At 39.8% G+C, this 12,971-nt stretch overlaps 1 protein-coding gene across 1 annotated transcript; it reads right to left on the bottom strand.

The window, feature by feature from the left end:
• Nucleotides 1-820: 820 nt before the first annotated feature.
• slc13a2 (solute carrier family 13 member 2) lies at nucleotides 821-11,331 on the bottom strand. The gene is made up of 12 exons (XM_080483338.1): nucleotides 11,098-11,331; nucleotides 7,984-8,112; nucleotides 6,740-6,876; nucleotides 5,421-5,677; nucleotides 5,161-5,338; nucleotides 4,939-5,061; nucleotides 4,606-4,815; nucleotides 3,637-3,737; nucleotides 3,354-3,469; nucleotides 2,063-2,224; nucleotides 1,848-1,985; nucleotides 821-1,695 (listed from the first exon to the last, which is right to left on the bottom strand). The coding sequence occupies exons 1-12, from the start codon at nucleotides 11,197-11,199 to the stop codon at nucleotides 1,564-1,566; spliced, it is 1,785 nt and encodes a 594-aa protein (XP_080339464.1). The 5' UTR covers nucleotides 11,200-11,331; the 3' UTR covers nucleotides 821-1,563.
• Nucleotides 11,332-12,971: the final 1,640 nt, after the last annotated feature.

Below are 12,971 nucleotides of genomic sequence, written 5' to 3'. Positions count from 1 at the left end.
GAGACGGTGTTGGATATCCGTCCATAGGCTTAGTGAGGTTACCAAGAGTGGTAAAAGCGAATACGAGGTTATTCCAGACTAAAAATATTGAGTCAAGCTTTTCCTTACTACTGAATAGGCCACTGTAAGAAGACGGCAGGAATAATAAGACTTTGTCCCGGACGTTAAAGATCCCTAGTGTTGAGTAATAACACGCGTGAATGAGAACTGGGTGAATTTTCCTGGTACTACAGTTGGGTGGTAGATATCCAGCAGTGCCTCGGTGTAAAGTACATTTACTGTGGGGCCACACAGGACATGGAAACACACTGACTGGCCTGGTTGCTCGGGAAGCAATTCTCACACAAACCAGTGGCTGCTGCAGGGGAGAAAATATGAAAATTGTTTAAAAGAACGCAACGAGTAAGTCCTCAAGGGAAGGCAACTAACATGGGAAGTGATGTAAAGTAATAAATCTAGAAAGCTTTGACTTTCTTTTAAAATGATTCAAAAAATAAGAAGGAACCGTTAATTTGAGAAAGTGTCCTGACTGTTTGAATGTTCAACTTTTAGACATATTTGACATTCTGACTCTTCTGACCTTAGAAATATTCTTGGTACCGTTGAGACACTTTCTGACATTTAATTGACTTATTGCCTTTTTAAATGTTTCTTACAGTCCAGTTGTTTTAGCTATTTTGATCCGCTTGTTTGTTTATTCTTAGGTGATTTGGGTGCTTTAGAGTCTTATTTTTGATCGTTTCAGCCATTTTGTCTCGTATAAAGCTTGTCTTCCTTCAGTTCTTTTGCAGTACAGACAGAAGACACAGAGGCAGTTCAGTGTGTGTGTAAGGGGAAGCTTTGCTTTATTTCATAAATGCAATAAACAGGCTGGAAAATATATGGGAAAATATTTCTCTACACTTATTTTTCCACCAACCTGTATTATGATCATTTCTGAGCTTTTGTTGGACATATTTTGTCGCTGGGGGAAAAAAAAAAAAATCTGCAGTCTTAAAGTGAACTGACAGCGACAACAAATTAAATGTAGTCCATGAAAAAAGTTGGAAAACCTGGTAAAAACACTCATAACAAAAAAGAACAAATGCAACAAATATTCATGGTAAAACAAAATGAACACAGTAATAAGTTAAATTATTTTAAACAATTATTGTTCGTCCCTTCTGAATTTATATAGCAAACACAGTTTCACTTGCAGTAATCATGATATTCTATATAATCAGCCAAACACAAAGTGCAGTGTCTCATCTGTAAATGATAAATAGCTTCATACGTCACATTCAGGGAAAAGGCAACAAGGAAATGACCTTGGCTTTCAGATAAATATCTAACATGTAATTAGTTTTTTGTTCTGTCACAACAATAACATTCATTGATTTCTGTATTGGCTTTGTAAAGTGAGGGTATGTGCTGGTGTTTTTCATGTGCAACAATTAAAATCCATCAATTCTGAATCATTCTGTCCTTTCAATCGCAGCTGCTCGAGTCACAACACCAACAACAACGTGGAGTGGAAATACTGAAGACAACAATATTGTTCGCACTGATTCCTCTCAGTCTTACTCAGGGTCTTGTGTGTGTGGTGTTTGCCCAGTCGGGGAAAGTTGCCATGTCAAACATGGCGTAGCCCCACGTGTTGATGCCCAGATTAGTAGTCAAGATGCCGATAATGTTCAGAAAGAAGCCGGCTTTCACCTGAAGGAGCAGGCAACAGGAAATTCAGAGTCAGAGGGCGTCATCGTATACATTCATAAACAGGAAGTTTAGAAAAGAAGTTAGATTGTTAAATGGAAATCCCAGGAGCACAGTGGAACGTATATTATGTATTACATGAGTGTATATCTCACCATATCCAGGACTTTGAGGCTCCCAAAGGAGAAGGCGATGGCGTTGGGTGGCGTGGCCACGGGAAGCATGAAGGCCAGTGAGGCGGCGATGGTGCAGGGCAGCATCACGTATAGCGGGTGTATCTTAATAGCCGTGGCCTAGGACGAGAGTCGGCGCGGTCAGAAACAAGCTCGGGAGTGAAGGCACGGATCTCGACGCATGAGTTTCAGCTCACCATGGAGCCCAGGATGGGCAGGAACAGGGTGGTGGTGGCCGTGTTGCTGGAGCACTCGGTGAACGTCGCCACCAGCAGGCAGAGAAGGATCGAGATGGCGGCGGGAGGGATGTTCTCCAGAGGAGCCAAACTTGCTCCCAGCCAGTCCGAGAGCTTAGATTCCTGCAGCAATAATTAGATTCATGATTGATAGTATTAGGTATACAAGTTTGATTTATGAAAGACAACTTATAGCTCCTGACATGTACAATGAGGGGGGTAACAACGCCTCTCAAATCCAAAATGTAGACGTTTGATAGATAACCCACAAAATACAGCAAATAACTTTCAAGGTGAAAAATAAAATGGATTTGCTTTCATCAAGTTCATGTGGGCGGGCTCATTCTGGTCAGTCTTGTTTGACGCCTCTAATACAGACAGATGTGAATCACATTTCATAGAACAAGTGTAGAAACAATTGGGAATTACTCATTCCAATCCAGTGCTAACCTGGTGTAAAACTGTACATAGGTGTCAAATATGTGTCACTTCTGTGCAGGAAAATCTGTGATATGGATTAAACTGACAAAACTCAAACTTGTTTTTCCATTTCTTGCTCGAGAAAAATGTATAATTCTCTCACTGGATTTCTGTTAAAGTTTGATATGCATTGTAATGACAAAAAAATGAATCCCATGCAACTTTCAAATCAAAATGTCATTTACTATACAGTCACTGGTAACAGGTTTATGTGGGCAGTGCTTAGTTTTATAATCAAGCATAGAGATCCTCAATTTACACATTTGTCCAAACCATCTCCAGGTAATAATACATATTAATTTTGCCAATAATCTTCCTTATATTTTTAGGATTTATCACACAGGAACTGAAATACCAGTTTGTTTTATTCTTTATAATGTCAGCTTGTTAAAAAAGGCCAATGATATCACACTAACTTTTCAGTTCACATGTTTCAAGTGTAGAAATAATACAGTACAAAAAACCTTTCAATTACAATGTTGTTTTGTTTCTTACCAGAACATCCCATTTTTGGGTTATTTTAATTTAAACTATGTAGAATATTATTGATATTATATGTTGTAGTGTTTCGGGCATCTCTTGTGTTTGACCCCATTGTGATATGATGAAACTGGTATTTTATCACAACAGTCCAGCAACATAAAAAAGCCTTTAATCAAATTTTTAATGCCGAAATCCTTCCTATGTAAAGGTTAGAACCAAAGCCCGTCAGTGAAGTATAAAAGTATAAAACTCTTCAAGAGAGAATGAGAGGTGTGTTGTGGGTATTCACCTCACTGCCTTTAGCCAGAGCGAAGCCTCCTCCCAGCAGCAGTATGATGTTCCAGGGCATCCGCTCATGAACCACCTGCCAGTTCAGCAGAGTCGGGGGAGCCTTCACCAGCTTCCCTGCGAGCCCCCGCAGGAGTTTGAACATGAAACAGCAATTAGTTTGAAAAGGCGGCGTGTCGCCTGCTGTGTGATCGTCCTCAAGTGGCTTGACGAGATGAGCTCCGGGCCACGCCGCCCCCACCAAATGTGCCGTGTTACAGTGACGTTACAACTACGCGTCTCACCGTTCTCCCCGTAGCCGTAGCTGCCGAACTTGGGCAGCCGAGACGGGATGACGAAGAAGAGCATCGACATCAGTATGGCGACGGTTCCATCCGACACAAACCTGAATGATAAGAGAAGAGATTATGTTACTGATTCTGTGGGGTTCATGTAACAGTGCAGAAACATTCGTTTGAGCATCTATCCATCCTTTAGTCCTTCAATCCTTCCATCCATCCATCCATCCATCCATCCATCCATCCATCCATCCATCCATCAATCCATCCCGGCTAACAACTGCACCACAGCTTGTGGTTCAAAACAGACATATAGTACGTATTTACTCTTCGTAAACGTTATTGTTTTGCTTCATTTATATTAAACTGGAGGGCTCAACAATTCTGCACACAAAAAGAGCAAACCGCCGGTGAAAAAATATATATTATTAATGAAAAAAGCAGTAGAGAACGAATATTTCTAGATTCATTTTTATCATGTAAATATGTTAGAGAGAACTTAAGTAAAAATCTCAAAACATATCAAATAATAATGCAAATATTGGAGTTTTACAATAATTTCCAGCTGTTTTAGTCCATTTCATCCAATTATATGAGAAGTCAAGGTGTCCAGGGTGTATCCCACCTTTGCCCACGGTCAAACGGATCAGCTCAGGGACCAGCAACCCTCGGTTAGATAAAGCGGTATAGAAGATGGATCGATGGAATTTCATTACAATATGTAATGTTGTGTTGAGCATGGTACATTTTCAGAAGGAATAGTCAGACACTTGGGTTGCAGCATTTATTTTTTTTTGGTTTGAGTGGTGTGTTATCGCCCTGTTTCTGCAGGTCTATCTAATCAGGCGCCTGCTAATCTTTATGATGTTCATTTGTGTGGAGAATCTAACACATGTTGGAGTCGTTGTTGTCCGGCGCTGGTTTGCACTTTGACGTGAGGCTCAAAAGGAAAAACAGTAAAAGATCAGCACTCACGAATCCGTCTTGTTGAAGAGCACTGTAGCCCAGCCGTCTATGAAGCCCGGCTCCCTGGTGAACCACAGGAGCACCAGCAGGACGAAGATGGTGAGGACGGCGCCCTCTGCAAACTTCATTTTGCCCAGCTTCGCATACTCTTGCTTCATCACGGCGTACGCCTCCTTGTCTCTTTCGGTTTTCCCACCACATCCAAAACTCTGCTTCAGGCTGAGGAGGAAAACACAATGATGCTGCAGATTCAATCCCCTAAAATAAACTATTTGATCACAAGTTGGTATAGATGCTGCTGGAAAACTATGCAGCCATGTGCTTTTAGAAAGTCTGACTTACTTGCACCCCAGGAACATGAACTGGAGCCAGATCCACGAGAGCACCAACATGAGCACCATGTTGGGAAAAGCAAAGGCGAACCAGCTGGCAAAGTTGATCACGTCGCCGTTGTTAGGGAAGATGCTTCAAGGAAAGAGTAACACAGAGTGGAACGCACATATCAATACCAGAAAAGATTCTTCCTCTACATTTGGAGTTTGATCATGCGTGTTCGTGTCTTACTCGTCGATTTGGCCCTTCAGGATGATGTTCGGCGTTGTGCCAGTGAGAGTGGCGGTGCCACCGATGCTGGCAGAGTAACACACGCACAGACTCATTCCTTTGGTCAGGAGTTCGTACTTGTCCTCTATCTTTTTCTTTGTGTCCTCCTGTAGAGACTCTAGATTGTCCTCTTCCACATCTGCACATCATCAAATTAAAAGTTAGTCGAGGGAAGGCGTGAACAGGCTTTACTTCCTGCACCGAGCAGAGGTTTGACTCACACGATTGGTCCTCCGCGGGCGATTCCGTGTCTGGCTTTTTATTGTCTGTGTTTTCATGCTTGGACTCTGTAACCTCCAACTCGAACGCGTGGTTGTGGGCCACGGAGATCCGCAGGTCTCGCTCCTCCGCCCGGATCTCCGTGGCTCTGAGCTGCTGGAGCACGGCGTTAGCGATGGGCAGCATCATGGCCGTGGTGGCCGTGTTGCTGATCCACATGGACAGGAATGCTGAGACCGACATGAAGCCGATCATCAATCTGAGTGAGGGAGGAGCGAACGGCGGGACGATGATGAATATATAGCATAAATAATGGTGAGACGCACCGGTATATCAGCAATAACAGTATGACCACTGACAAGTAAAGTGATGAGCTCTGTGGTACTGTGGTGGATGTATGAGGGAGTAAGTGAATCTCTTGACATGGAAAAAGAGAACTGATAAGGATGGGAAAAGGTGTGATGAACACAGGATCAGAGCATCTCCTGAACTGCTTGGTGTATCTGTTAAAAGTGGCCCAATTAGGTACAAGTGGTGAACCAATAGCAAGGTCACAGGTGGTCAAGGCTTAATGAGGCAAGCGAGGAAATAAAGGAGTGAAGGTTGAGCCTTGACTTGAAGGACTCTAACACAGTGCATATTGTTTTATATAAAAGAAACCAAAGGGAAACTCTCACAATATTAGGCAGTTGGTCATAATGTCATGGCTGATGGCTGCATACAGAAAAGTGAAAATATTTGTTTTTTTTGCAATGACTGAATCAAAAACAACAGAAACCTTTTCATACCATAGTATTAATAGGAAAAAAAAAATCCATTTCAGTTGTCCCTGACAGCTAAAACGTCAGTGCAACTTGCAAAAATACAACAAATGGAAAACAAATAAACAAAAATGAAGGTAGAATTTAATGAAAACAACTGAGTTGCGAGGTTCTTTTGTTTTCCTTTCATTATATTTTCACTTATCTGTTCTTATGTATGCAGACAGTTCAGAGTCCGCACTCTTAGGAAAGTGCAGCATTTCTTTGTTGATTACTCGGTTTTATAAGCTTCTGTTTTGTTAAGATCTTCACTTAAAGGGTCACAAAAAAGCACAATGCTGCAAAAACAAAAAAATAACTAACGAGATGATCCATAAAGCACTGCAGATAAAAAAAAATAAAAAAAATCCATAATTTGCAGGACTCATTGTGCCTGAACAAAGCTATGAGATCACAATGTGCAGATTTTATGTGTTCATGATTTTGAAAGCGGCCGCCCAAAAGTCCCCATCTGTGACTAAGCTACCACTTGGGGGCGCTACGTCGCGAGGCTCTCTTACAGCGAAGGACGAACTCCAACCAGCAGCAAGACTCGCAGAGCGATGCGTTTGTGGAGGTTCCAGTTCTCCACGGCGATGGCCACCAGCAGTCCACCGATGAAGAGCATGTTGGAGTCTTTCAGATACTCGACGCTGACCTGAGACAGATTCACACAGAGATGAAGACAGAAACTTCGGTGTTCAGAGCGATGGGTTAAGAAGTAACTGTTAACGTTTGTAAAATTAGCACACTTGAGTTTTCGGCATTAGTATTGGCATTAGCTTTTGCCACTGGTGAAGAGCAGCTCTGTTACTATTTCACTCAACTCCGGTTTACCGGAGGATGACAGCAACATTCAAACTGATCCACAACAAACCCACCAAAGAAAAACATTGATTCGCCTCTTATATGATTTCCCTTGGCTGAATGTTGGACTTTCTGATGTTTTTCCACATTTTAAAATATCATTAGTGGTTTTATCAGACATCTGATAAACATCTGAAGTGAACTAAAACGCAAGTTATTCTCCAAAATAATAAGTAACTTGTTCTCAATTACTAAAAAGTAACTCCACAAATTTTAATATTACTTTACATGTTCTTCTTTACTCTATATAGACTGTATGTCCATGGTAAATATATTTGTCTCTACTTAATGTCATTTCTTTCTTCACTCTTGTTTGTTGATATTAAGATGAGCGATGACACGTGATAGAATCACCTACACACACTCAGGGCCAAACTGAAGTCACCAGTTCACTTCAGAAGTGGCAAAGTGTTTGTGATGTGCATGAAGAAAGCACATTCACATACAGGGAGAACATGCAAACTCTATTACCTTTGAATTTTAATTATATGTGTTAATTACTGCACGACTGTGTGTCTTTGTACAAATATAATGCGCAGTCACACTCATTTTATGAGCAATAAATCGAAAACTGTCACATCGGCTGCTTCGTGCATGACAATAAAACAATCTGATGACTGGTGTGGTTTTTTTCATTCAACTTCAATAATCCTGTTTTCCTGGTCATAAACTCTTAACAGATCATTCTGGTCTATTAAAGTGAATAAATGATGACTTCAACTAAAGCTGGTCTCTGTTTCTTCCCGTATTTTGTTCAGTTTGCCCGTCGGTATGTGACATGGAGGACTCTGGACTTTGATTTTGGTCCAAATATGATCTCACTTTGTTATCAGAGGGAGATCTTTTAGATAACGGAAACAATAAACTGGACTAGAAGAGGAAGAACCACGGGCTGTACCGCTCCGGCTGTCATGATGCCCATCATGGGGAGAAGGACGACTGGCAGCAGCGCCGTCACGGCCAGAGGCATGCACTCTGTGCACCAGTACAGGGCCATGAGGATGATGACATACCCACATCTCGCCTCCTGCACACACACACACACACACACACACACGAATAATGAAATGCATAAGGACACAGATGTAGACACACACACAGTCACTACACTCATTGAGCTTTCGAGACCTTTGTTTTTTTTGTCTCCTGTCTCTCTTGAAGAAGCAATCACAATTTTTTCACATGCAGGTACGACTGAACCGCAGTCGTGAACTTATCTTACAACAAAACTCAAGTTCCTCTGTGAAACACGACCATTTGATTACCTGACATAAAACGATACGTCTCATCGGAATTTGCTCAAAAAACTTTGAAAGATTATGATTAAAAAAAAAATCTAATTCAATTCGCCATCATACATCCAAATAAACAACGGTAATATATTTGAATTTGAATTTGAAGGTTTTATTTCGAACACGTAATAAAACGAAACAACACCAAAAAAACAAGAACAAAACAGAACATCTGATTACATAAACAATATAAAAAGGTCAGGGTAATTATTTATTGACGAGCAGCAGCTCAAATAATATCAGTTCATTAATAGTGATGAGAGTTTTGGTTGAAAATCAAAGATTATTTCTGCGTCTCTTTCAACTCTGTAAAGTCACAAAGTTTGACTTGTGATTCATGAACTCCTGTTTGATTTACAAATGACATGATTCACATCTCAGGTGACTTTTAGATATCCAGTAACTTCCCTTTCATTTGTTTATTATCTCACATAAAGAGGCAAAGAGAGATTTATTTATGTTTTTATTTGTTGTTGTTTTGAATATTGTCATTTGTTTGTCACATGTCCGAGATAAAAACTGACATATATGAAATGACCGCACAGATTAAAAAGAGTCGATAAATTGTCTTTGATAAGAATATTTATGATATGTGACAAAGCTACTTTGCCGACCTCTTATGAATGAGACGTTTTCAGTGTGAATTGAACAGACCGCCTGACGTTTTCATGTCAGTTAAAAATAATCAATATGAATTAATTCTAGAATCTGTTTCTTTGCAGAATGTAAAAACGCTTTTTTTTCTATACTTCAGACATGAGCCACATGCTGCTCCTTTACCTTTCTTGAACTGTGAGACAATCTCCAAAAAGCCATGTTTGCAATTATTCTGTTAATATTGTTAAATGTATTTTAATGTGTAAAAAAATAGATGCATGCATGCATGTTAATTCATTATATTGCAGATAGTAATATCCAATGAACATCATGAATGAACGTCATTATTCTCATGTACTGGTTGAGGTGACTATTTTCAGTGTACATGGAATTCCAGGCAATGTACTGGAATCCCATTCAGATCGCAATGTCACATTTTTCCTAAGTACCAAAATGAAAAGAAACAAAAAGAGAGTTTCCATAGCGTCTATCTGGCTGCTGTTTTTATGCAGGACACCCTTCCTGTGGACTCTGAGATAAACACTTAGGTACAAGGCCACATTTGGCCATCTCAAATCTCATTGTCCCAATTTCAATTCAATTCAATATTGCATTGAAATGTGTCAAAAACATTTCTTATATGGCTATGGCGTGGCTTTAGAAGATCCTGTTTTCTGATGTTGTGCTGCTGATGGTCAAAACTTGTCTTCTATTGTAGTTATCTTGCAAATGAATGAAAAAGTTAACTTCAATCAATTAATCAGCAATGAGTATTTAAGTATATTTGACCCAGCTCTCTTTTAAGTCCCCTTTATAAAGTTCACGTGAAAAACAAATCACACTTTATTACTGGATCCAACGTCAACAGTTTATGAGAGAGAGAGAGAGAGAGAGAGAGAGAGAGAGAGAGAGAGAGAGAGAGAGAGAGAGAGAGAGAGAGAGAGAGAGAGAGAGAGAGAGAGAGAGAGAGAGAGAGAGAGAGAGAGAGAGAGAGAGAGAGAGAGAGAGAGAGAGAGAGAGAGAGAGAGAGAGAGAGAGAGAGAAACCCTTTACAATATACTCTGGTAACTGAGTGCCAACATGTAGTAAAAAGGCAGCGCGCCTGCCAAAGTTCTACTGAAATGAAAACACCTCGTGCCGACTGAACTGATCCCAGTAAAGATTTATTAAAACCCATTTCTTACTATAAAAGTTAGTAGACCTCGTAAAACAATTTTTCGTTCTGATGATTCAGCAGCCTTAAGAGCATAAAGATCCACTTGATGTTTTACAATTAACTATTTGTCCTGCATATCTTCACTTTATTAAATGTTTTATCATTTTTTTATTGTGGAAATCTGTATTCAAATTCCTATTATTCATTTTCATGGTTTGTTTGGATATTTTATACGTTGAAGAAAGTTAAACAAATTGAGGAAAAAGAACTCTTGTATTGATCCGATCTCCAAAAATAATTCAAGTCAATTTTATTCATATAGTGTCAAATACACACAAACAATAAATTAAATTGAGTAAATTAAAATAAATGTATTGTACAGATTATATTTCTTCATCCATTATATTTGATGAGTAGTTTTTCTTAATTATTTAAAACAAAAAAATTGCTTAAATATAATTTAATCCATTTTAATCGATTATTAATTAGATTAACTAATGTTGCTCATGTGAGACTACTCATTTCATACATATTTCTAATTCAGTGCAACTTATATATGATATATGATATATACTGACCCAATCAAATTGTTGTTGTTTGTTCCCAGTCAACAGGTTTAATAAATTATGACTATATTTAATGAAAACCTTTACTCAGACAACATCCATCAACAGAATGACTCAATGCAGCTCACGTTTTTCATTTCAAATGATACAAAAGTGGATCATTCTCATATCATTTTCAAACACAAGTTGAGGAGGCAAGTTGGTAGATTCGTGGAACAAGTGTTGCTCCAAAAATAATCCCACAGACGATCACAGGACTGTTGATGAAGGCTCACGTTTTGTCTTTTGCACGCACACATGCACACACACACACACACACACACACACACACACACACACACACACACACACACACACACACACACACACACACACACACACACACACACACACACACTCACCGATGTGGGACTGAGGAGCGGCAGTGGGAGAAGCACCAGAGGAGTGAGGAAGATGATGAAGTAGTTTCTGTGGTACCAGAACCACTTCATCCAGCGTCCCATGATGCTTTCGGAGAAATCAAATTATTAATCCAGAGGGGAGGAAGACGCCGTCCTGAGGAGGAGATCACAGAGGTGAAAGGAGACAAAGTGAAAGAAGACGTGCTGCACTGAGAGCATCTGAGTTAAAGGAACAAGGAGATCTAGATGTGTGTGTGTATATCTGGGGTGGCTTATCAAACATTAACTCAACCCCCAAAGAGATGACACTCCTCGACAAGAGGCAGGTGAAGCTATTGGCAAAGAGGGAAAGGTGGAGATGGAGGTGGAGGGAGGGGAGGGCAAAGGAGAATTAAATCATACACAGGTTTATTATACAAAAGAGGAAAGCTTAGCTCGTTTTAATCAAAGGTCAGGAGCTGCGGATGAACTGGAGTTCACTACAGTTGATCAATACTGGGTTTGTAAATAGACGAAAACACTGGTTTACAATCACTCTACTCTGCAGCCATCAAAAGATTAGCCTGGAAGCACCTCTAAACTCAAGTAGCCCTTTTATTATTACTACATTTAAATCATATAAATCCCTATTGAAACTGTATGACATTATATATAACACATGCATATTTTTTAAACTCTTAGTATTTGTGTTTCTCAAAAAGTTTAGCTTTCTGTTGTACACCAACAGCTGTGTTTGAGTTGTGTTTGTAGTAATTGTAAAGCTCTTCTTTTTGTTTGTGGGTCCAGTGGGAAAATCATTATTCTTCTATCGACAACACGACTGTGATGTAGCAAAGAGCTTCAACTATTAAGGAAACTTGTTCCAACGACTGTTTATTTGAGTGACTCAATACACCACCCTGTGGTGCAAAATATGCATTACAAGGTTCAACAGTGTTGGATAACTTGCTGACTTTGCTGGTCACAAAAGTGCTGTTAATGCCAGTGTTACTGTTCTTTTGCCTGGTTTTGCTTATTATTTGAGATATTGATTTACATAAAACTGATATATTACATAATTGTACCTTTAAGGTCGGATGGTACCGCCTTCAATTGTCATGCTGCATGTTTTAATATGTCAGTAAAGAGATAAAGATCTCCTCTTGACTGGACAGATGTATTGGCGCAACCTTTTATGATCTTACACAAGGACATCACTGCAGACTTTCCGTTGTTTTATAACTTGCTTATTCCAACGTTACCAACTTGTGTCAAGATAAGAGATACCATGAAACAAGTCGTAAAAGGCACAAGGCCACTCTACAGCGCTCGTGTTGTTCACACAGGGGATCAAAAGGAAGCCGGAGAAAGTGATTCAAAAACAACAAGAAACGCCAACTGAGTGTCTCTCAAACGCTAAAACCTCTCTCTCTGTGAACACATACTTCTATGACTTTGCTGAGATTCCAGTTTGCTCCCCAAATATTCATAATTTCACATCATTTGGCTTTTTAAATGGGATGAATTCCAACTGTTTGACACTGCGGAACTGAACGTTTTACGACTGGATGTGTTACAGCCCATAATGAACAGCTCAAAGGTTTGGTGGTCTTTGTGCAGAAGCCCCGCCTCCATTACATCAACAGCAGTCCTGCGGGCTCGATCAATGACCAGATTAATATTTGACATTCAAATTGGCACGCAGTGATGGAGCACATTCATGAGGATACATGCATGAGTTATTCCTGATGATCATCAGATCTCGAGTGTCCACAGTGATCTGCTGTACAGGAGCATAAACTGATGCTACGCTTGACCGTGTTTAATGTTTGACTCACTCGGTAATCAGTATCAACATTTAAACATTGTTAATTTATCCTCTGGTGTAAAGCTGT

The sequence above is a fragment of the Lipophrys pholis genome (genome assembly GCF_963383615.2).
Source record: "Lipophrys pholis genome assembly, chromosome: 16".
In the NCBI taxonomy this organism is placed as follows: Eukaryota; Metazoa; Chordata; class Actinopteri; order Blenniiformes; family Blenniidae; genus Lipophrys; species Lipophrys pholis.
Note: the sequence above shows the minus strand (reverse complement) of the source record. Positions and strands in the feature narration are given on the sequence as shown.

Coding starts and splice junctions, on each gene's coding strand:
- slc13a2 (XM_080483338.1), bottom strand. CDS start 11,199: ATGGGACGCTGGATGAAGTGGTTCTGGTACCACAGAAACTACTTCATC. Junction 1,986..2,062: donor TGCCCATCCTGGGCTCCATG/GTGAGCTGAAAC, acceptor CTCTCGTCCTAG/GCCACGGCTATTAAGATACA. Junction 1,696..1,847: donor GCCTCAAAGTCCTGGATATG/GTGAGATATACA, acceptor CTGCTCCTTCAG/GTGAAAGCCGGCTTCTTTCT.